At 41.8% G+C, this 24,074-nt stretch overlaps 1 protein-coding gene across 1 annotated transcript in view; it reads left to right on the top strand.

Moving 5' to 3' along the window:
* The window catches only part of LOC137640065 (uncharacterized), a 201,513-nt gene that overhangs the window by 119,911 nt on the left and 57,528 nt on the right, over positions 1–24,074 (top strand). Inside the window, exons 7-8 of the mRNA XM_068372495.1 lie at positions 9,323–9,488; positions 9,646–9,778. Coding sequence (XP_068228596.1) covers positions 9,323–9,488; positions 9,646–9,778 — 299 coding nt within the window. The remainder of the gene's footprint in view (positions 1–9,322; positions 9,489–9,645; positions 9,779–24,074) is intronic.

Genomic DNA, 24,074 nt, shown 5'->3' with positions numbered 1-24,074 from the left:
CCTGGAGAAACACTTCCCTCCCAGGAAGGATTCTGAAGATTCCAAAACAGTTCCAAAGAATTCTAAAGTCAGGGAAGCACGAAGACAGGAACAGGCGGTAGTTAATTACATAAAGAAACAAGGCGGTACCTTTTCGCAGCAACTATGCCATCTTGCAGTAGAGATACTAAAATGGGCAGAAGTTTATTTGGTAGCACTGTTAGCTCGCTTCATTCCAGGCAAGAAGAATGTGCTCGTACACAACCTGAGCAGAGTGACTCAGATAGTGGGTTCCAAATTGTCTTTGAATCCTCTGAAAGCCCACAAAGTCCTGACTTTATGGGTTTCCCCTACTTAGGACCTGTTCGCAACGTCCTTAACTTTAGGTTCCTTTTGTACTGTTCCCCAGTTCCGGATCCTCAGGCTCTATGGCATGATGCATTCCAACAACGGTGGAACAACATCGACATGTGCGCCTTTCCCCTGTTTTGTCTGACGAGAGGCTTGCTCAACAAGACCAGAGAATCCACAAATCTAATGATGACCCTTATAGCTCCGCTATGGCATCATGCTGAGTTGTTTCCGGAGCTTCTGCAGTTGGTAGTAGATCACCCAAGAGAACTTCTCCTCATCCAGTTCTACTCAGACAACAACGCACCAACAATTATCACAAGAACGTCCAGTCACTTCAGCATCACATCTGGAGCCTGTCCAGTGTTTCCTCTCACAGAGAGGCTTTTCGCAACAAGCTGTGAAACGAACGTCTAAGCACCCACGTAAGTCCTCCATGGCAGTGTACCAGGGTAAGTGGACAGTCTTCTATGGTTGGTGTTGTGGAAGGGGTATCTCTCCCCTCGATGCTTCTATTCCTGCAATAGCGGAGTTCCTTATTTACCTTCGAGAGGAGAAACTCCTTTCAGTCTCAGCTGTGAAAGGCTATCACTCAACCTTAAGCCTAGCCTTTAAATTGAGTGAAGTAAATCTTTCCTCTTCGTTGGAGCTTTCCTTACTCATACTGAGTTCCCTCTTAATGAGAGAATGCCTTGATGACGACATTGAGCTTCAGCACAGCATACCATTCCTGTGTTGAAACTTGGTGACGGGCAAGAGGGCTCTCGAACTTGGGGAAATTGCTCCTCCAGTTTGAATCTAAATTTCTCTCTGTCATCTTTTTCTTTCTCTCAATATTTCTTTGACCTTCTCCTTTTATAAACTTTCTTTCATGTTGCTGTCCCAACTCTATGAGTAAAATTTCCCATATACTGTATACATATATGTGTATATATTTACATATATATGTACTGTATGTCTTTTTTTATGGCGTGGATGTTTCTACATCTGTTATTGCCACTTGGGTGGATGTTTCTACATCCATTATTGCTGCCTGCTTTAATGAATGGGAAAGGTGTCATGGTTGGGAGGTATTTGTGCTTAAAGCTATATGTGAGAGTATTGGATGATCTCAGCCATCCCAAAGATGGTTTGGACCTTTTTGGCGGAACTATTCTCAAGTGTTGGGTCTTCGGAATCCAGGGGGATCCAATGCTTGGGGTAAGACTCTCGGCTTTTGGCCAGAAGCCCATCATTACAGATATGGGGAGGATGATTCCATAGTTTCTTGGTCTCAGTCCTAACAGGCGGGTTCAACTTACACCTGTGCCTCTATATCTGTTTTGGTGCTATCCTTCGGGTAGGGTATGGAGTGGACCTTCTGGAAAGTATACTCTCATTGTGCCGGTAGTGGAGAGTGCAAATTTCCTTCCTAACATGTGATGCCTTAATGTTCTCAAGCAGGTAAATCAAACTGTTTAAAATATAGCACTTCTCTTTTCTTTTTTCTTATAGTCTTTTGTGACAACGACCCCCCCCCCTCCCGTAGATATGCTGACTCTCCCCCGGCACTGTTGACAACCTCTGGCATTTCATTTAAAGAAAATTCTGTTGATGACGTAGGAACTAAAAAGGACTATTCTTTGAACATTAGGAAAAAGGATAATTTGGGGAACACAGGAAAATAGAATGTCCGGCACATTACCTAAATCCCATTAGAACCTAATTATGATGTGCTACATAAAATATTTGAATGCCACTGATTAGTAAAAGAAATTAGAATGAAACTTCAAGATGATAATTGGGATTTTTGGTTATCATTTAATTGTCATGAGGAAGCATTTAATGCAAGCTGTAACATTGTTAATATTAAAGTAGGTAGTATGAGTATTAAGGGTGCTCTGTGTGGTGGGGCACCTAAAGATCTGGATGTCTACAGACCAGCAGACTAGGTTGATAAAGATATAGAGGTAGATATGCCATTCCAAAGAAAGCCAAAACCACCAATATGGCTTCTTGCTCAATCTACTGGAGGTATGGAAAATTATTTCAAGATCTGCAAATTTCTTCAGAGGAAGGTAGGAACGATCGCACCTGGAGATATATCTTGATTCGGTAAGAAAAGTTACTTGATAAAGGCCAAGTCATACACACAATCTGTTATATTGTCCAATTTGAAGACAGTAAATGATGATATAAAATTGGACATCAAACCCCATCTAAACTTTAGCTATGGAAGGGGAGTGGTTTTCAATAGGGATCCATATGAATTTATCGAAGAGGAGATATTGGCTATGTGTCCACTATCAGTGTGGAAAGTACATAGAGTACCTGGAACATCAATGATTGTTCTTACTTTCCAGGATGCCAATGTACCTTTCCACGTAGACATAGAAAATGAAAGGATTAGAGTTCAACCTTTTAAGCAGAAGCCACTGCAATGTTATAATTGCTTTAAATTTCTGGATCCTTCCAAAGTTTGCAAGAATGATAAAATTTGTAATACTTACTCCAATATTTACCTTGGAGAATGTACACTTGAGGCAAGGTGCTTAAACTGCAACTCAAATCAATTATTGAACATGTAAGCGGGGGGCATGCCAAGAGATTATTAAATAAATCTAATACCTATGCAAAGACATTAAAAACAGGAGATAAAGTTCCTCGGGAATCATCTCGCCCACCTACTACTGTAGGTAGTTCTCGAAAAAGGAATTCACCATCTACTGATAAAGTGCTGCATAATAAGGCAAGAATATCTCCTCCTAAAGATTTATCATTGAGTATCAAATAAAAGTCATTGCCCACCACTATCAAACCTTTGTCCCCCATTACAAAGGATAGTACTAACCTCTCCCAGGCCATATTCTTGCCTGATATAATGGAGATTCCACCTGAAACCAAGTTATCATGTGTACCTGTAGTGGGGAAGGTACAAAAACCTGGTAACTCAAACCTATTAATTGTAAAAGTGAGAGACCTCCATCTCTCTCACCCCCTTCCATAAGAAATATTAGAGTTATGACATCAAATAAATATGATGTTTTGTCTGTTGATGTTTCTGATCAACCAGAAGACAATTTAAATAAATCAGAAATTCAAGCTGAAGTCCACCATCCCCCTCAACAATTAGATCAAAAGGACAAAATGAAAATAATAAACACAAAACCCAATTTATCAAGACCCTCTCTAATAAAACCACCGGGAAATAGTGTTAAGTCAAAAATTACTATTGGGAAGACTTCATACTAAAGTTCTTCCAAGAAATAAACCATAGTTTTCTCCTCCATTTTGCAATGGAATTGTCAGGGTTTAAGGGCCAAATATGAAGAACTTAAGCACCTAATTCATGAACATTCCCCCATAATCGTATGTCTAAAGGAAAGTAAGCTTGATGCTAACACTACGAGTCCTCGAGAGTATGTTAGCTATAGAACACCTTATAATCAACAAGCAGGGAGCCATGGCGGAAGTCTCATATACGTTCGTCAAGATGTTAACCAAATACTCTTATCTATTCGTACACTTCTGCAGGCAGTGGTTGTACAAATTGATATAGGGAGAAAATATACAATATGCTCTCTGTACTTACCTCCAAATGATAATATTTTATATGATGGTATAGTAGAGGTCATTCAACAACTCCCTCAACCTTTTCTCTTACTGGGAGATATGAATGGTAGACATCCTTTATGGGGTGATGTTTTGGCAAACACAAGGGGCAATATCATCTCATCAATTGTGGAAAATGAGGATGTTGGACTCCTTAATACAGGAGAGCCCACTCACTTCCATGTTCGGACAGGTACTTTGTCATGCATTGACCTTTCAATTGCCAGCTCTAACTGCCTTCTTGATTTCGATTGGAGGACATTAGATGTTTGCATACTAGTGATCATGCACCAATCATTATAAACACCAACAATGGTCCACCTTCACAGAGATCGCCACGATAGAATCTTGACAAGGCGGACTGGGATAAATTTTGTGAGCTAAGCGAAATTGATGGGGATGCAGAACAGGTTGACGATATTGATGATGCCATAGATTTACTGAAGGGAGCTCTCCATACAGCAGGAGTCAATTCAATTCCCAAATCAACAGGGTTATTCAAACGACGACCAGTCCCCTGGTGGTCTTCAGAACTAACTGCCCTGCATAGAGCCACAAGAAGATCCCTAACACGATTGCGTAGACACCGAACTGATGAGAATTTAATTATACTGTATACAAGAAATGTAGAGCACAGTTCCATCGGGCCATGAAAGAAGCTAGGCGCCAGTCATGGGTGTCTTTTGTTTCCTCCATTAACAGTAGAACACCACCTTCTGTATGGAGGAAAATAAAAAAGATTGCCGGCAAGTTTACCCCAAACCCACCTCTAATGCTGAAAGTGAACGGTCAGTATGTGACTAAAGAAAATGATATTAGCAATGCCCTGGCTGATCATTTTTCAAATATATCTTGCTAGAGTGTAGCAGCTCCTGGTTACCAGTATAGGAGCAATGAAGAAAAGAAAATTTTAAATTTTGCAACAAGAAGGGAAAAGTCATATAATTCTCCTTTTAGTGAAAAAGAACATGATTCGGCACTTGCCACTTGTAACGATACAGCCCCTGGACCTGATGGAATTCCTTATGCAATGATTAAACATGTACATTTTAATACAAAGTTATATATTTTAAGCATTATTAATAGAATATGGCATGATCATAGTTATCCAAGTGTTTGGGAACTAGCCATTATTTTAGCATTTTTGAAACCCGGTAAGGACAAGTTTTTTGCAGCAATCTATCGACCTATTGCATTGACATCTTGTTTATGTAAAATCATGGAGAAGATGATCAATGCAAGGTTGATGTGGTTCCTTGAAAAGAAGGGTATTTTATCACCCATTCAATGTGGATTCAGAAAAATGCACTCAACGACTGATGTGTTGATACGACCTCAGTCCTCTATTTGTGAAGCATTTGCTTCCAAACAGCCTCATGTGACAGTCTTTTTTGACCTTGAAAAGGCATATGATACCTCATGGAGATATGGTATACTTAAAACAATTAATGACTTGGGATTGAGAGGAGAGCGGCCACTATTTATTCAGTCATTTCTTTCACATAGAGTTTTTCAAGTGAGAGTGGGGGAAACTCTATCAGAGAAAAAGTGTCAGGAAGGAGTTCCTCAGGGTAGTGTGCTGAGTGTAACCCTTTTTGCACTAGCAATTAATGGGATATCCTCAGTCATTCCCCGGGATGTTCTCGCAACATTATTTGTGGATGATCTTTCCATATCATTTCCTGGAGCTAGAATGGCAGTGGTTGATAGAAAAATACAACTCTCTATTGATAAAATTATCCTGTGGGCCGATATGAATGGATTTAAGTTCACGTCAAGTAAAACTACAATTGTCCATTTCTGTTGTATGTGGGGAGTACATACAGACCCGGATATATACATCAAAGGTTAACGGATCTCATGTGCAAGTGAAGCTAAATTTTTAGGGTTGATATTTGCTTGTAGGCTTACATGGGTTTCTCACTTAAAAGCATTAAAAGCAAAATATCTTGAGGCTCTATAATCTTTTAAAAGTATTGTCCCATACATCATGGGGGGCAGACCGCAATACTATTTTAAAATTATACAAGGCCTTGATTTTATCCAAAATTAGTTATGGATGCAAAATATACTACTCAGCCACCCCAAGCCGGTTGAAAATATTAGATTCTATACATCATGCTGGTATTAGATTGTCCACAGGAGCGTTTAGAACCTCACCTATCGCAAGTCTCCTTGTTGATGCTGGGGAGCTAGCTGCCTCTAGACCTTTACTGAATTTCCTCTATTATCCGGTATTGGTTTAGATTGCAAAGACTCCCTGATTCTTTGGCCTTTCAGACTGCAAGCCTTGTAAGGCACTCAACATACTTTGAGTTGCACCCAGAATCTCCTCAACCTTATGGGTTTCGTGTGAAACAATTATTAAACAATCTGGATACAATTAGAATTAAGGTGCTTCCATTCAAGGTATCATCAACGCCTCCATGGAAATTACCTGACATATCTTTTTGTAAATACTTTATTGGAGTTAAGAAGAATATGACTGACCTAGAATCCAGGTCTCTTTTTATGGAACATGTTGAAGAACATAGGGGATTGATGCTTATATATACTGATGGCTCCAAATCTGATGCTGGCGTTGTATTTGGAGTACATTGTAATGATTTAATTGTAGAGGTGCTCTTCCTCTAACAGCTTCCATATTTACTGCCGAACTGTATGGCATACTAACCGCTATTAAGAGGATAGCTTTGGAAAAGGAGGGTAATTTTACAATTTTCAGTGATGCAAGGAGTGTTCTTCAAGCTTTAGAAGTTTTTAATTCTAGTAACCCTCTAGTTTTAAAGATTTTAGAATGGCTTTTTATTATTGGACGAGAGGTATAACAGTTCGATTTTGTTGGGTTCCAGCACATGTAGGTGTGTCTGGGAATGAGAAGGCAGATTTACTGGCGAAGAATGCAACACCCGAGTTGCTACCAAGGAGGTATCCCATTCCCTGTAATGACTTCCTACCTTACATCAAGAAATTGGTTTGCAATAGATTGCAACAGCACTGGGATAGTCAAGATGACAACAAAATGAGAGAAGTAACAAATGTCATATCACCTTGGAGGAATAACATGATACCCCGAAAATGGGAGACGACTCTTTGTCGTCTCCGTATTGGTCACATTCGGTTGACACGAGTTTCTGCTGAAGGGCCTTCACCAATCGTATTGCGAAGACTGTTTAGTACCTTTAACAGTTAGGCATTTGTTGACTGAATGCCCTAATTATAATAAATTGAGAAATAGATATCTGTTTGAGGTTCGAGGTGATGATGCAGGTTCATCCTTGCCAAGATTCTTGGACATGATGTGTCCTACTATGCGAGCGGCATTTTTTTATTTATTTCAGAAGCAGGTCTTCTTAAAACTATTATCTATTATAATTACATCTAAGGTCAATGACCTTAGATGTCAGGATGCCAGAAAACTTTTCAATCAATCAATCAATCATACTGAGTTATGAGATCACTTGCCCTCAGTCGGAGACTCGACCTCCCCCTTGAAACATGGTTCGCGTCCTGAGGTCCCCTAAGGGACCTCCTTACGTACCTATATGTCATGCAACAGACCATAATCTCACTTTGAAGTCAGAATTCCTACTCGCTTTAGCATCAGCAAAGAGAGTCGGTGAACTACATGGTCTCTCTTACGACATTGCCCATTCAAGGGGATGGGGGAAGTGACACTTAGCTTTTATCCCCGAATTCATTGTTAAGACTCAAAATCCATTCGTCACGGATCCTAGATTCAGGGCCTTCTGAATAGCAAGTCTCTGTAACCAATGACCGAGATCAATTGTTACTTTGCCCTGTGAGGAGTTTGAGATTTTATCTTAAATGCACTGTAGCAACAAGACCCCGGCTTTCAGCCTTATTTGTCAGCTCGGGCAGAACGAAGAGGAAGGTCACCAAGAACACGATCTCTTCTTGGATTTGAAAAGTTATAGACTTTCCTTTCCAACAAGATAACCTCCTGAAGCTCGATAACCTAGAGCTCATGATGTCAGGGGCATCAGTATGTCCATGGCATTTAAGCAAAACTACTCAGTTTTTCCAGTTTTACAAGCAGGTCTTCTTAAAACTATTATCTATTATAATGACATCTAAGGTCAATGACCTTAGATGTCAGGATGCCAGAAAACTTTTCAATCAATCAATCAATCATACTGAGTTATGAGATCACTTGCCCTCAGTCGGAGACTCGACCTCCCCCTTGAAACATGGTTCGCGTCCTGAGGTCCCCTAAGGGACCTCCTTACGTACCTATATGTCATGCAACAGACCATAATCTCACTTTGAAGTCAGAATTCCTACTCGCTTTAGCATCAGCAAAGAGAGTCGGTGAACTACATGGTCTCTCTTACGACATTGCCCATTCAAGGGGATGGGGGAAGTGACACTTAGCTTTTATCCCCGAATTCATTGCTAAGACTCAAAATCCATTCGTCACGGGTCCTAGATTCAGGGCCTTCTGAATAGCAAGTCTCTGTAACCAATGACCGAGATCAATTGTTACTTTGCCATGTGAGGAGTTTGAGATTTTATCTTAAATGCACTGTAGCAACAAGACCCCGGCTTTCAGCCTTATTTGTCAGCTCGGGCAGAACGAAGAGGAAGGTCACCAAGAACACGATCTCTTCTTGGATTTGAAAAGTTATAGACTTTCCTTTCCAACAAGATAACCTCCTCAAGCTCGATAACCTAGAGCTCATGATGTCAGGGGCATCAGTATGTCCATGGCATTTAAGCAAAACTACTCAGTTTTTCCAGTTTTACAAGCGGGCGTGTGACCGTCAAACATTCTTCACCGTCCACTATCTCAAAGACGTGACCCACAGAAGACTTGATACATATACTATCGGCTCTGTGGTGGCAGCACAACAAGTGGTTTAAGATGACCTCAGGCTCCTTGTTGGACAAGTAGCAGCTGGTTGAGGGCATTGGTTACCTGGGTTAAGTCCGGAATGAATGAGAGTATGTGTGGCATTTTTCCCTCTCTTCATCCCCTCTCGTGGGGTACAGCTCCTTGTTATGCTTTAGTTTCAGCTAGTAATTGATTTAATTCATGCAAATATGCATCAATTAGTGGGTAAGATACAAGCTTCACTAGTTCCCAGTAAGCTTTGTACAATGATGATGATAGATAAAGGTAAATTAAACCCTCAGTAGGGAGAGGTTATTCCTCTGATTTAAAAAGATAGATATAGGAATCACTGTCTTTAAAGGAAAGTGGCAATTTTAAGCATTTTTTAAGATATTAACTATTTCATAAGACTAAAGTTTTTAATCCAGTTCTGTGAGAGTTGAGGAATTCAACTCTGTTGTCCAATTAGATTTATTATTGCATTTTTTATAAACAGAAATAGATTCTAATTGTTTAACTATGTAATTCGCTCTATTTCCTCTTCAGTTATGTTATTGGAAGACTTCATGAAATGTTGTGGTGGCTTGTTTGTGGGAGATGCCAAGTTGTTGATCAGATAGTTAAAGCAAGATTGTCCCACTTGCGTCATGCAAATTTATCCCCCATGCAGCTTGGTGTACCAGCTCACTACTACACACCACTTCCAGCAGCTGTAAGACCAATTAAATATTTATCATATTCTTAATATCTGAAGATTCTTTCATATTCAGAATATTGGTTGATTTTAAGAATAAAGCTTTATCACAAACTTTATTTCAATTTTCTTGAGTAACTGCACTATATTCAGAAGGTATTATACATTTTATCAGGTTGTGGAACTTGCATCACTAGCTGGTATTGAGAGTGCCATTGGCCGACTACAGTGTGTTAGTTCTACCACAGAACTTATTCAAGCTCAGGCAAAGGAAGCTTGTCTCACACTTCATCAATATAAAGACCAAGGTATGGTAATTCTAAAAGCAATTAATTTTGGTATAATATTTGAAAGAGTAAAAATTAAAAAGTCCAATGCTGAATTCTAATTCAAGAAGATTTTATATATATATATAGTAGTGTGAATTCCTTTTTCAAATCACTTTTAAGAAAATATATTGGTAATTTTGCATATATCTATATATGTTTTTGTACTGTGGAATAGATTTTTTAAGCATATTTGCAGGACTTTAAAGCACATTTCCCCAGAATTTTTAACTTAGCATTTTTGCCATGGTAATATGCATGTGAAGTCTTTCCATTGAGAGAATGAACCTATAATTTTCTTATTTTATGAGATATTAAGCTTTGCAGATAAGGTTAATTTGTATGACAACAAACTTATCACATATATTTAGCTCTTTGTGGTAAAAGCAATTATTGAGGGGGCTTCAGCTACTCTTGAAAAAGATGGTTGTTGTGTCTACTACTTTAGTCATCTGGCAGTACAGTGCATTAGTAGGCTGACCCATGGCACTCAATCAGCCACAGTAGTTGGTATTTAGGCATCTCAAACAGTGCCCATTAAAGTCTTCAGATCATTTCAAGCCATTTAGATTCAAGTCCTCGGAGATATCATCTATTTATTGTGTTGTTTCCATGGAAAAAGTGGAATTGGAGGCGGTCAAATACGACATCTATGATTTATTTTCAGGAACGTAGCAAGCATATGTCAACAGAGTAGCTGATGGAGTTGCATAAGGTGCAGCATGAAAAGAATGCAGAGGGTATTTCATCTGGAGAAGAGGGGGGAACAGACTGACAAACCTCTGACTTCAAGTGAAATGTGGGAGATGCTAAAAATGTGGGAAACCATACAAACGTTTGTTGGGCAATCTGCAAATCTATTAACCAACAATGCTGTCACATTTGCATGCTGTTTCAATAATTAACTTATGGTAGCCCATTCGTAACGGCGAATCATCGGAGTTTGAGACCATCACAGCCTGAGAACCTTTTGTCATATATATATATATATATATATATATATATATATATATATATATATATATATATATATATATATATATATATATATATATACACACACACACACACACACACACACACACACACACACACACACACACACACACACACACACACACACAGACGAACGTATCTACATCCGAATTTTCCAAAACCTGAAGTAAAATTCGAGCAATTTTTTGACTCTCTACACCCGAATTTTCTTTCGACACGAAGTAAGAAGTAAATAATTTTCGTCGTACCGGTTGTATCCGAATTTTTCGACATGCGAAGTACAATTCGAACACGTTCCTACTCTACACCCGAATTTTTTTTCGACACCCGAAGTAAACAATACCCGTACACGTAGATGGTACTCATAGCGCCGGATGTATTTTTTTATTTCCGCCGATAGAAGGCAGCATTTCTACCTCGGAGGGACCCTCAATTAGCATGGCTTGGGACATTCTTCTGTTCTCGTCGGCTTCGTGTGGTTATGCCCTGTGCGTTCTGCTATTAACTGTGTTTTAATCGTGATTTTTTACGTTCATCCTTTTACGGTATTTTACGTAAATCATGGGGCCTAAAAGGCTTATTTTCGCAAGTGGTAGTGGTAGTGGTGAGAAAAGGATTAAGGAAATGCTTTCTTTAGAAGTAAAGCAAGGAATTATTGAAAAGCATGAGCGTGGCGTCCGCGTGAGTGAACTTGCAAAAGAACAACACGACGAACTTACTACAGAGGAGCTCAAGGAACTCCATGCTATGTCTGAGCACATGAGTGATGACAAGAAAGGGATCGAGGAGGTAGAAATAAAAGAAGTGTTAGGAAAATATCAAGACGTGGTCGACTTCGACAAATACCATCCAAAAAAATTGCAGGTTTGTCGTGTAGTTGCGCAGTTCGATGATGTTTCCCTAACTTATTTTCGAAACATTCTGAAAAGCTGTACCAAGCAACTTTCTATCGATAGCTTCTTTAAAAAAACTACGAAGCGAACTCGTGATGAAGAAGAAGGAAGTGGTTCAAAGAAAACGGCAAAGAGTGAAGCGAAAGAAAGTGAAACAAAGAAAACGGCAAAGGTTGAAGAGAAAAAATTCAATCGATTTTAAGTGTAGAGTGAAAGTGATTAAAATTAATCATCAAAAAGAAAAAAAGAAAATGTAAAAAAAAATATAAAATATAAAAATAAAAAAAATAAATAAGCTAAGTTAGGTTAAAGTTCACTTAGTGTAAGTTAGAATAAGTTATGGTAGTGTACGTTTATCGTAGTCACCCTCTCTACCTCCTCGCCGGCCGTCCGTCTCCTCTCTGCATAGCAAGACCGACACCTGCGCTGGACTTTCTAAGGTAAAGTGACGCTAAACGTTTCCTGTTTATTATTTCTTGATAATTATTCTTTTTTACATGTCTATTATCTAATTTAGTGTGCATTATTGTCATGTGTAATTATGTGTAGTAATTTATTAAGGAGTTATCATAGGTTTTTGGGCTCAACCACGGATTAATCCTATTTCAATGTATTCTTATGGAAAATTCATTTCTACAACCGAACATTTTCTACACCCGAAGTCGGTTGTGGAACGGATTAAATTCATATGTAGAGGTACCACTGTGTGTATATATATATATATATATATATATATATATATATATATATATATATATATATATATATATATATATATATATATATATATATATATATATATATATATATATATATCTATCTATCTATATATATTATATTTATATATATATATATATATATATATATATATATATATATATATATATATATATATATATATATATATATATATATATATATATATATATATATATATATATATATATATATATATATATATATATATATATATATATATATATATATATATATATATATATATATATATATATACTGTATATATATATATATATATAATATATATATATACAGTGAGCCCTCGCTACTTCGCGGTTCGACTATCGCGGAACCACGACTTCACGGATTTTTTTCATAACGCGGATTTTCCGGAAATTTCGAAAATAGCCGCGATATATGAAGACCCCAAATATTTCGTTAATTCCATTAATAATTAGTAATATCTGCTCTTACTGATGGTTCATTGCATTACATATGACATATAGTTCAGTACAGAAAGAAATATAACACGAAAAGAGAATTTGACCATACGATAATTCAGTGTACGTAGTAAAATTAAATCGAACATGAAACGCAAATCAGATGCAGTCTGACTTTGTCATACTGTACTCTGGGAGTCACTTCATTTTTAGCTTATATCATCTCAGCAGTTATTAAATCATATCAAGGTGCTTTCCATCTCTTTAGTTTTTTAATGATAGCTTCGTCTTAAAACACACAAAATTCATTCTGGGCACATCAAGGTCTTCCTCAGCTTCAAGGACAGTAATGTCTCACAACACGAAATTAATTTGTTCTGCGAGTAGCTATCGTGAAGTGATTTTTCCGTGTTGAGTCACATTTCACATGCGAATTTCCTTAATTGTTCCAATGAAACACCACATTAAATCTCATTATAAAGCTACAGTATAACAACAATGAAATACTGTACAGCCAAATACATTTGAACCATGCAATATACCCAAGTTAAATGTTAATACCTGTAAATTAAGTAGTTATTACAACATAATGTAATAATAAATGGTAAATAATACAATACAGTACATACAGTACAATACTGTACTATTATAATTACCTTTATTATAGACTACAGATACATTTTCTGTTGTCTGAACCCATTTTCTTCAACTCTGTGATGGGTGACTATTATTCTCGGCCTGGCTGACAAATCTCTTTTCTTACAGTGAAACATTTCTCGTACAATGAGTCCTAAAAATATTCGCATCTCATTTTGCAGCTTAAAAATTTTGTAAGAAGAGTTTCGTGAAGAGAGGTATGACAGTACAGTGATACCTCTACATACTTTCTTAATTCGTTCCAGAAACTGCTTCGTATGTTAAAACGATCGTATGTTGGAGCAAATATTCCCGTATGAATACACGGTAATTTGTTTAATTCGTTCCTCAGCCTAAAAACCCATAATAACTCCTTAATAATTAGCTACACATACAGTAATTACACATAACATTAATACAATATAATAACACATAAATATCTAAAAAAAGAATAATAATAATAAAGAAATAATAAATGAAAAGGGGTTTTTATGTAATACTTTACCTTAGCGACAGGCCAGCGCAGGTGTAGGGACTGCTACACAGGAGGAGATGGAAGATCAGCGAGGAGGTAGGGACGGTGACTTTGTACGATAACGTGTATGATAACTTACACTAACTTACACTACATGAACTTTAACTTAACTTAGCTTATTTTTTTTTTTTCATTTTTATGATTTTATATTTTTTTTTTACATTTTTTTTCTTTTCTTATTTTTAATTTTCATCAATTTCACTCGATTCGGTCTTTCTTTTCTTTGCTTCACTCTCTTTCTTTTCATCATGATCACTAGACCGTTTTAGTAGAGATTTTTTAAAGAAACTATCGAGTGAAAGTTGCTTGGTACAGCTTTTGAGGATTTTTCTAAAATGAGTTAAACAAACATCATCGAACTGCGCAACTACACAGCAAACCTGAAGTTTCTGTGGGTGATGCTTGTCGATGAAATCAACCACGTGTTGATGATATGCCAACATCTGTCTTATTTCCGCCGTACCTGAGATTTGACCTACCTCCTCAGTCTTCTCCAACTCACTCAACTGCGCTTGGAACTCATCATGCTGCATGGCTTGCAGCTCCTTGAGTTCCTCGGTGGTAAGCTCATCATGATGCTCATCGACGAGTTCGGTGATGTCATCTTCATCCACCTCCAGACACATGTACTTGCCAAGGGATACAATCTCTTCGACGTCTACCTCGGCGGCAAGCACAGGTTCATTCTCGGGGCCAAAACCTTCGAAATCTCTGGGAGCAACAGCATCAGGCCAAAGCTTCTTCCAAGCTAAATTTAAGGTCCGACGAGTTACTCCCTCCCAAGCCTGATCTATGATCTTTAAGCAGTGCACGATATTAAAGTGGCTCCTCCAAAATTCACACAAAGTTAAGTTGGTGCTTTGCGTGACATTAAAGCACTGCTTAAATAAGTGCTTTGTGTAGAGCTTCTTAAAATTCGAGATGACTTGCTGGTCCATGGGCTGGAGGATAGGGGTGGTATTCGGTGGAAGATACAACACTTTGATGAATTTGTTTTCGTCGATGATATCATCTTCGAGTCCGGGGGGTGAGCGGGTGCATTGTCCAAACAAAGCAAGCACTTCAAAGGCAAATTCCTCTCCTGAAGGTACTTCTTGACAGCAGGGCCGAAAACTACGTTTACCCATTCCACAAAGATATGCCTAGTAACCCAAGCCTTAGAATTAGAATGCCATAGAACATGTAGCAAGTCTTTATTAATTCTATGTGCTTTAAATGCCTTAGGGTTTTCGGAATGGTAAACTAATAAAGGCTTAATTTTGCAGTCCCCGCTGGCGTTGGCACAAAGCGCAAGAGTCAACCGATCCTTCATTGGCTTATGACCAGGCATTTTCTTCTCTTTGGCGGTAGTGTACGTTCGACTAGGCATCTTTTTCCAAAACAGACCGGTTTCATCACAGTTGAACACCTGCTGCTCTACGTAGCCTTCCTCCGCCACGATGCTTTCAAACTTTTTAACAAAGTCTTTAGCAGCCTTGGTGTCCGAACTCGAAGCTTCTCCATGCCGAACAACTGAATGAATCCCGGTCCGTTTCCTAAATTTCTCGAACCAACCTCGAGACGCCTTGAATTCCTCCGTCGTAGGATCGGCTGAACTCTCCCCCGCGTCACCCCCAGAGCCTGCCGCCTTCAAGTCACTGTAGATAGCGCTGGCCTTTTCACAAATGATCGTTTCAGTGATCATATCGCCAACAGTCTCCTTGTCCTTGATCCGTATTAACAAAAGGCGTTCCATCTCTTCAAGGGTAGGGCTACGACGTTTGGAAATAATCATGATCCCCTTCGAAGGTTTCACTGCTTTAATGGCTGCCTTCTGTTTTATGATCGTCGAGATCGTAGACATATTCCGGCCATATTGTTTAGCCAGATCGCTAACACGTACACCTCGCTCATGCTTTTTTATTATTTCTTGCTTTAGTTCTAATGAAAGCATTGACTTCTTCCTTTTTTCACCACTACTACTACTTCCTGAACCGAAATTAAGCTTTTTAGGACCCATGATTACGAAATACAGAAAACAAGACGTGAAAAAGGAAGATAAAAAACACTGTTAATAACTGAGTGAATAGAGAACAACCACACGATGTGCACGAGATGAGAGGCCTGATCAAGGCGACGCTCGATTGGCGTCCCTCCAATGTGCTGCTGTCTAGCGGCGTTAACAACAAACCACGGTTGATGCTTTCGAGAAAATTCCATGCGTACGCGTATTGTTCACTTCGTATGATGGAGCAACACTTCGGGTGTCAAGACAGAAATTTGGTCGAATTTTACTTCGGATGTTGGAAAATTCGTATGTTAGGACATTTGTATGTAGAGGTTCCACTGTATATCAATCTTATTATTCCATTCATATCTATTCATGACCTCGCTAAAGTGTTCCATCCGTCGTTGGCTTTCTTCATCTTCTTTTGTTATAACTGATCCATCTCTCTTTTTGATAGGCATATGCTTCTTCTTCTTTGTCCCAGGAGAGATTTCATTAATAATTCCATGAGCAATTCTTACACCATAGACACTCCTTGAATTCATAGCTTTGTCAGCCTAATCTGCTTTCCTGTCTAAATATTCTCTCCAGTTATTCCTGGTTTTTCTTTTGACTTCACTATCAAGACTGGAATAAGTGGCATGCTCTACCTTGTAATTTTTATTACTTCCTCTGAAAATTTCTGCAATCAATTTCTGTCTTTGTCTCCTTTTTATAGTATCTCAATTATCATTTGATATCCATAGTTTTCTCCTTGCAACGGTATTTCCCAAAACTAGTAAATGTTCTTGATTCACACCATTATTCATTAATTGTCTGTTCTTAATATCTTAAAGTCTCTAAGACTGCAAATCAACTTTACATTCAATTGCAAATGTTTCTCTGTGCTCATCCTAGAAGCTTAGCTGTATCAAACGTGGCTATTCTATGTACATTTCTGTTTGGTGCTTTCAGTTTTAATTTCAGTGTGACAATGAGGAGCTGGTGATCACTACCAATATCTGCACCTTTATAACTTCTTACGTTTCTCAGTCCTCATTCTCTCTTAATTAATAGCTATGTGATCTATTTTAATTTTGTAATTGCCGCATGTTGAAGTCCATGCATATTTGTGGATGTCTTTGTGCTAGAAAAGAGTACCTCCAATGACAAGATTGTTTGTTAAGCAAAAATTTATGAAATGGGCCTCATTTCCATTTGCAACTTTGCCTAGACCCTCAACGCCCATCACATTCTCTGTACCTTGATTATTCCTTCCAATCTTAGCATTGAAATCACTTCAGGGGAATCATTTGTTGGTGTATAGCAAACTGTAATACTCAGATTGCAATGCTTTGATTTAAACTTTGCAAGTAACTGTACTATTTACAGCTTTCCATTCCATTGATGATTATTCTGCTTTTAGTGTCATCATCATTCCTACCCCTTATCTTCCAACTCCATCTGTTTTTGCCTAGTATATATACAGTATATATATATATATATATATATATATATATATATATATATATATATATATATATATATATATATATATATATATATATATATATATTTGGGCTCAAGCCATGTCGTCCTGATGGAAGGTTCCTTCAGTAGCTTCCTTTGGATATATATGGCTACCATAATATTCCCAGAGAATTAAACTAAAGGTTTTCACAGAATTCTAACTTCTGGAGCGAGTACTCTAAGGGTTATCCCTTTAGAATATCGTATATCAACTAGGGACGCATGCATTAACACGTCACATGGCCATCTGCACCCCACCTAGCGTTTACGCTTCGAGGGGGGAATGTGGCGAGGTAACTGAGGTGCCGTTCCAAAGTTACCCTACCTTCGTCACTGTTACGATACTCGCAACGTAAACAAACCGGCGCCATACTTGTGTGACGTCACGTCCGCCCTCACCATTCCGTTCATGGTAGCTCTCCTAGCCTTTTGTTTGTTCCCAGTGATCGGAGTATTTCTTGTGCATCCTTCAAGATGTCTCAGCCTTCTGCTTCACCTTCTTCTGGAAAGTTGAGTACCAGGTTCTTGTATTGTTTAAATAAGCACTGGCCGTCGAGTAACGATTTTTTACGCTAAAATCTTGTGTTTTGTGGCCGAGCTGTGCCTTGCCTGGAGGCGCCATTTTACGGCACTGCTGTTCGCTTTGCATGCGTTATTTAGATAGCCAGAACAGCCTTATCCGGCCTTATAACTTAAGTTAAATCTTTAGTTATTTAGTCTTCATTATTAGGAATAAGTTATATTATGCCGATAGTAGTCTTCGGCGCTCTTAGTTAGCCGACCCCATACTAGCCTTTCAGCCTAGCATAGGCCGCAGCCTAGTGTTCATGTTTACTTCTGCATGATATAAGTGTTCCTATAGTTTATGTTAATGAAGATATAGGCATTTTTAAACGTATACAAGATTCAGTGTTGCACATATTTTCGCGTTCGAGGGACCATACAAGGGACGGTGCCTGGTCCAGCCAGGCCACTCCTAACCCAACGCTGAGACCCTTGTATGCTTCCTTATCTCCCTTACCTTAGGGTAACCTCCCTCTGGGTAGCCTTGCTATTCCTAGCCCCTTACCCGAAATATTTCGGGTAGTTTAGGCTTGGTAGTTCTTCCCTCTTCCCTCCCATAGTGTATGAGGGGATTTCCGTCAGAACCCCAGAGTACTTATCGTTCATCCCAGTCCACGCCTAAGGAACGTCTTTCCCTTGGGGTATCGACTGAGACTGAAGGTGGGGGGGCCTAGCCCTTCCTCCTAGACTGCTCTTGGTTGGGACTCGTCCCTTCCTCCTGTAGCCTACCGATATGCATCCCCAGCCTTACCTAATCTAGGAGGAGATCTCCTGGTTTAGGTTAGGCCTTGGGGGTTTCTGTTTTATTATAGTTTAGGACAGTGCACCAGTTCTGTTCCTACTCTGAGCTACCTACCCTAGGGTTGGAGAGCACTTCTCTCCTGCCTGGGTGGCCGCTCTGCTACACTTCCCCCTCATAGTCGAACTATGGGGTTGTGTTAGCGGCCGCCCTGCCGGCAGAAGATCACCCTCTCCCCCCCTGTTTAGAGTGTTCTCTGATCCTCCCTTGGATTACCATAGGCACCCAGCCGTCTGCCGGCTCCCTGCCGTCGGATGATAGGTTGTTCCCCCCCCCCCTATGATGAGTAAACTCCTTCTGGAGGAAAGCCGGTTGGGTATCGAACATTACCCTTCCTCCTTCCGACCTTATCTTTCTCTCTTCTATCATGGTGCTGGTCCACTGCTGCCTCAGCCTGCCGGCGAACTCCACCGGCACGCCAGGTGACTCCTTACTGCATAGGACGTTCCTATCTCAGGATTACCTAAGGCAACACCCTGCCGGCTGGCGGGGGGGCCGCCGCCCCTTGCCGCCGCTACCCGCCAGCACCCCAGGTGACCTTCCTACTTAATAGGACTTCCTGTCTGAGGACCAACTATGGCGTCAGCCTGCCAGGGGCAGCCGCCCCTTGCCGCTGCTGCCGGCGACCGCCGCCTCTTGCCGCCGCCGCTGCCGTCGGCTTCTCAGACACCTTCCATCTTATGTACCCAGTTAGGTTCACCATCGCCGGCTGCCGAAGGCCTCCGCCCTGCCGGCCTCTATGAGTGTTTCCTACCTCTCTGCTGCTCAGTGTGTAGCCTTGATGGATTCACCCCGCCAGACCAGGCCTCCGGCTTGCCGGCAACGCTCCGCGGCTTCCAGGGACAAGCACCCCTTCCCACCGGCTGCCGGCCCCGTGCCGGCAGTCGACCTATACATCTTTATAGCCAGACTGATCTTCTTTGCTGTTTCATACCTTGAAGACAGTGTCTGAGCTGTATGAGTGTACAATACAATGTTTCCAGCATACTCTGTGCTTCTCAGTGCAGTCTCTTACCAGGACCTTCCCAAATATTGAGGGGTTTATCCTATTTTCCCCTCCTTTATCTAGGTTCTGAACGATTTCAGACCACCTCTACTCTGTAGACAATTCCTTTATAAGGAAGCCTAGTCTGGCTTCCCCATAGGGATACCATTCCCTCTCCTATAACCTCAGGTTCTAAGGAATTGCCTGCAGAAAAAGTCGCGGTACCTGGCTGGACGGGATTCACAAGTTTGTGTCTTCCTACTTCTTTTCTACCTCACCTATCCGGAGCTCACATAACACAATTCTAAGTTTAAGAATTAGATTAAGGAATCTTAATTTAAGAGTAATGTAAGTCATGACTCTATTTCCATGTACTCATGTTCTCTTTCTTTTACAGGAGGAGTACCTGAAATGTGAGAGCCCCTTCTGCTCGGTTCGCCGCCCGGACTTTTACGGGCATGGTGCTTGTCGGACCCACGCCCCCTGTACTGCAAAGAAGGGCAACCTCAAGTACTGGGATCCAGTGTCCTGCCCAGTCTGCAAAGGCCTCCTCGACGAGGGGTTCGACAACCTCCCGTCCTTAGAAGCCAGGGACAATGCTCGAGAGAAACTGCGCAGGTGGGTGCGCGGTTTCCAGAAAAACTCTCCCCAATGAGAAGATGAGGTCCATCCTTTTCCCGAAAGCGTCGGCAGATTCTGTGATCCCCCAGGATCAGATCCCCTTAGTTCAAGTGACCGTAGAACCAGACATCGAGACTACGCTCAGCAAGTGTAGTCTAGACGAGGTGGAGAAGACCGAGAGGACCCTCATGGGCGAGGATCCGGAGGAAGAAGAGGATCAGATGGAATACCCTGATTCGGAGGGCGAGGTCGCCCCTCCACCTCCGGCAGCTCCCGTAGTGGTCGAGGAGCCAGTCCCCTCTACCTCCGCCACACCGCAGCCCCTGCTGCCTGCCACCGAAGATGCCATCCGGGTATTGGTGTCCTTAATGGACGAGAAGCTTAGCAAGCATTCCGCCCAGATTATAAGCCGTTTCATGGAATTGAGGCAACCGAAGATCTCGGTTAAGGACCTTCCTTCCTGCTCGTAGTCTAACCCCTGGAGGTACGCCGAGCATATGCTAATCACAACTGGCAAAATATTCATCAATGACAAGCTGGGGTGTATCCTCCTGGAAAAAGTGGAATTCTTCCCTAATTTCGAGGCTTACCGGGACTGTTACGTCCGACTTAGGTCCGAACCGGCCTCCAAGGAGGAGACTGAGCCCAAAGAGGTGATCGTTTTCGATCACTCAGAGGCCCAAGCTTTACTGGCAGAATGCCTGAAGAGCCGCGGTTTTACTAACTCGAAAATGCCGGCTCTGAGCAAGAAGCACCCGTCCTTTCTTGCTCCCCCTTCCGCATCCTTCCCCTTCGTGGAAAAAGCCTTTCATGCGGTCAGGAAGGCGGTGGAGGAAGGAAAACCCTGTTCTACCCTGGAGGAGTGTAGGCCTCTCTCCCTCGCCCTTCCCCCCGACGACAAGTTCTGGAAAGATATCTAGTTCACCTTTACGGTTGGGAAGCTGGACCCTGACGTAGCTGGACGTCAGTTCAACGAGGACCTCCCGAAACTGAATGACCACCTTCTTCGTCGGGAGCAAGAGACCAAGGAGAGACTGGCTGCCTCCCTGTCTCACCAGATTCAGCTCGAGGTCATGGATGGGGACGTTAGAGTCCCAAACCTCTATATGGTTCTTGCCAAAACCCACCTAGTGATTGTGATGAAGGACCTGTACAGCTTCATCAGGGCCAGAAGAACCTGAAGAGAGTAAGTGTTTGCCAACGCGGCAGTGAAACGAACCCCGGAAACTCATCTCCTCCAACATCTGGGGTAAGCATCTCTCTCCCTCTGCTCTGGTGAAAGAGATCGTCGACAAAGCCGTCTCTGAGAATCGGAACCTTCTCAACAAATGGGGCATGTCACGAAAGAGGAAATCCTCTCAGGAAGAAGGCCCTCAGCCTAAGAGGAAATCCTCCAAACCAAGACCCCAATAGCATCAACAAAAACGTCAGTTTCCGGCTCCCGCTACTCCCCAAGTGGTCACCCAACCGCAACAGACCTTTCAGTTGGTCCCCCAACCGGTGGTGTCACAATCACCAGTCTTTATCCCTGCCTACGAGCGTCAGTCAACTACCTTTCGTCCCAGAGGTAGAGGCTCAGGCAGAGACTCCTCGCGCCGCCCCTCCAGGGGCAGAGGAGGAAGGGGAGCTAGCGGCCGAGGTGGCAAGACCTCGGGAAACCAGAAGCAATGAAGTACTTCCGGTGGGAGGAAGACTCCGCCACTTTCAGGATCGCTGGACCTTCGATCCTTGGGCACACAGCATCATCAAGAAGGGACTGGGTTGGAGCTGGACACAACCACTCCCAACCTTCCACCAATTCTTCCAACCATCAACCCCCCTCTTGGAAGAATATGTCCTGGAACTCTTGAACAAAAAGGTGATCAAGAGGGTCAAGTCCACCAGGTTCCAGGGAAGACTGTTTTGTGTTCCCAAGAAGGACTCAGACAAACTCAGAGTCATTCTCGACTTGTCACCCCTCAACAAGTTCATTGCGAACAACAAATTCAAGATGCTGACTCTTCAACAAATAAGAGCCCTACTGCCTCACAAAGCCTACACGGTCTCAATAGACCTGGCGGATGCCTACTGGCACATCCTTATGAACTACCACGCTTCCTCCTACCTAGGATTCCGGCTCCATTGAAGAAGCTACGCCTTCAGAGCCATGCCCTTCGGGCTCAACGTGGCTCCGAGAATCTTCACCAAGCTAGCAGACACGATCGTCCACCAGCAACGCCTTCAGGGCGTCCAAGTGATCGCCTACCTCGACGACTGGCTGGTCTGGTCGACTTCGCCAGAAAAGTGTTTGAAAGCTTGCAGCAAAGTAACCCAGTTCCTGGAACATCTGGGTTGCAAAATAAACACCAAGAAGTCTCACCTCGCTCCAGCTCAGAAGTTCGAATGGTTAGGAATCCATTGGGATCTTCAGTCACACCGCCTTTCCATTCCACTAAAGAAAAGGAAAGAAATAGCAGGGTCTGTCAGAAGACTTCTCAAATCCAAACGGATCTCAAGACGACAGCAGGAGCAAGTTCTCGGCTCACTACAGTTCACCTCAGAGACCTCAAGAGACCCCTACCAAACAGGCTTCGCTCCCTTCTAAGCCCGTGGTCAGAAGCAAGGACCTTGAAAAGATCCATCCCTCTCCAACCTCCACCTCCATCGCTCAACATCCACACGGACGCTTCTCTGGAGGGTTGGGAGGGCCACTCCCATCAACGACAAGTTCAAGGAACATGGTCTCCCCTATTCAAGACGTTTCACATCAACATCTTGGAGGCCATGGCGGTTCTTCTCACCCAGAAGAAATTATCCCCGCGTCCTTCGATACACATCCGTCTAACTCTGGACAGCTCGGTAGTAGTCAGATGTCTCAATCGTCAGGGCTCGAGATCGCCCCACCTAAATCAGGTGCTATTACCCATCTTCCGCCTAGCGGACAGGAAGAAGTGGCACCTGTCTGCAGTTCACCTACAAGGATTCCGCAACGTAATGGCGGACGCTCTATCGAGGACGAACCCCATAGAGTCGGAATGGTCCCTAGACGCAAGATCATTCTCCTTCATCTCCCGTCAACTCCCGGAACTACAGATCGACCTCTTTGCGACGAGCGACAACAAGCAACTTCCTCGATATGTGGCCCCTTACGAGGACCCCAAAGCGGAAGCAGTGGACGCAATGTCCCTGGACTGGAACAGATGGTCCAAGATTTACCTGTTCCCTCCACACAACCTTCTGCTGAAAGTCCTCTCCAAACTGAGAACCTTCAAAGGGACAGCAGCCCTAGTGGCTCCCAAGTGGCCCTGGAGCAATTGGTTCCCCCTAGTCTTGGAGCTGCAGCCCAAGTTGATCCCTCTGCCGGGCCCAGTTCTCTCCCAACAGGTGCAGAAGTCGACTGTCTTCGCTTCATCAAAAAAAGTCAAGGATCTTCATCTCATGATTTTCTCTCCCTAGCCGTGAAGAAAAGGTTTGGGATCTCGAAGAAAAGTATAGACTTCCTAGAGGAATATAAAACAAAGTCTACCAGAAGGCAATATGAATCATCCTGGAAGAAGTGGGTATCCTTCGTCAAGGCAAAAAATCCTACGGAAATC

This window comes from Palaemon carinicauda, chromosome 4, assembly GCF_036898095.1.
Source record: "Palaemon carinicauda isolate YSFRI2023 chromosome 4, ASM3689809v2, whole genome shotgun sequence".
Lineage (NCBI taxonomy): Eukaryota > Metazoa > Arthropoda > Malacostraca > Decapoda > Palaemonidae > Palaemon > Palaemon carinicauda.
The sequence above is the reverse complement of the archived record's forward strand: the minus strand, read 5'-3'. Positions and strand labels throughout refer to the sequence as shown.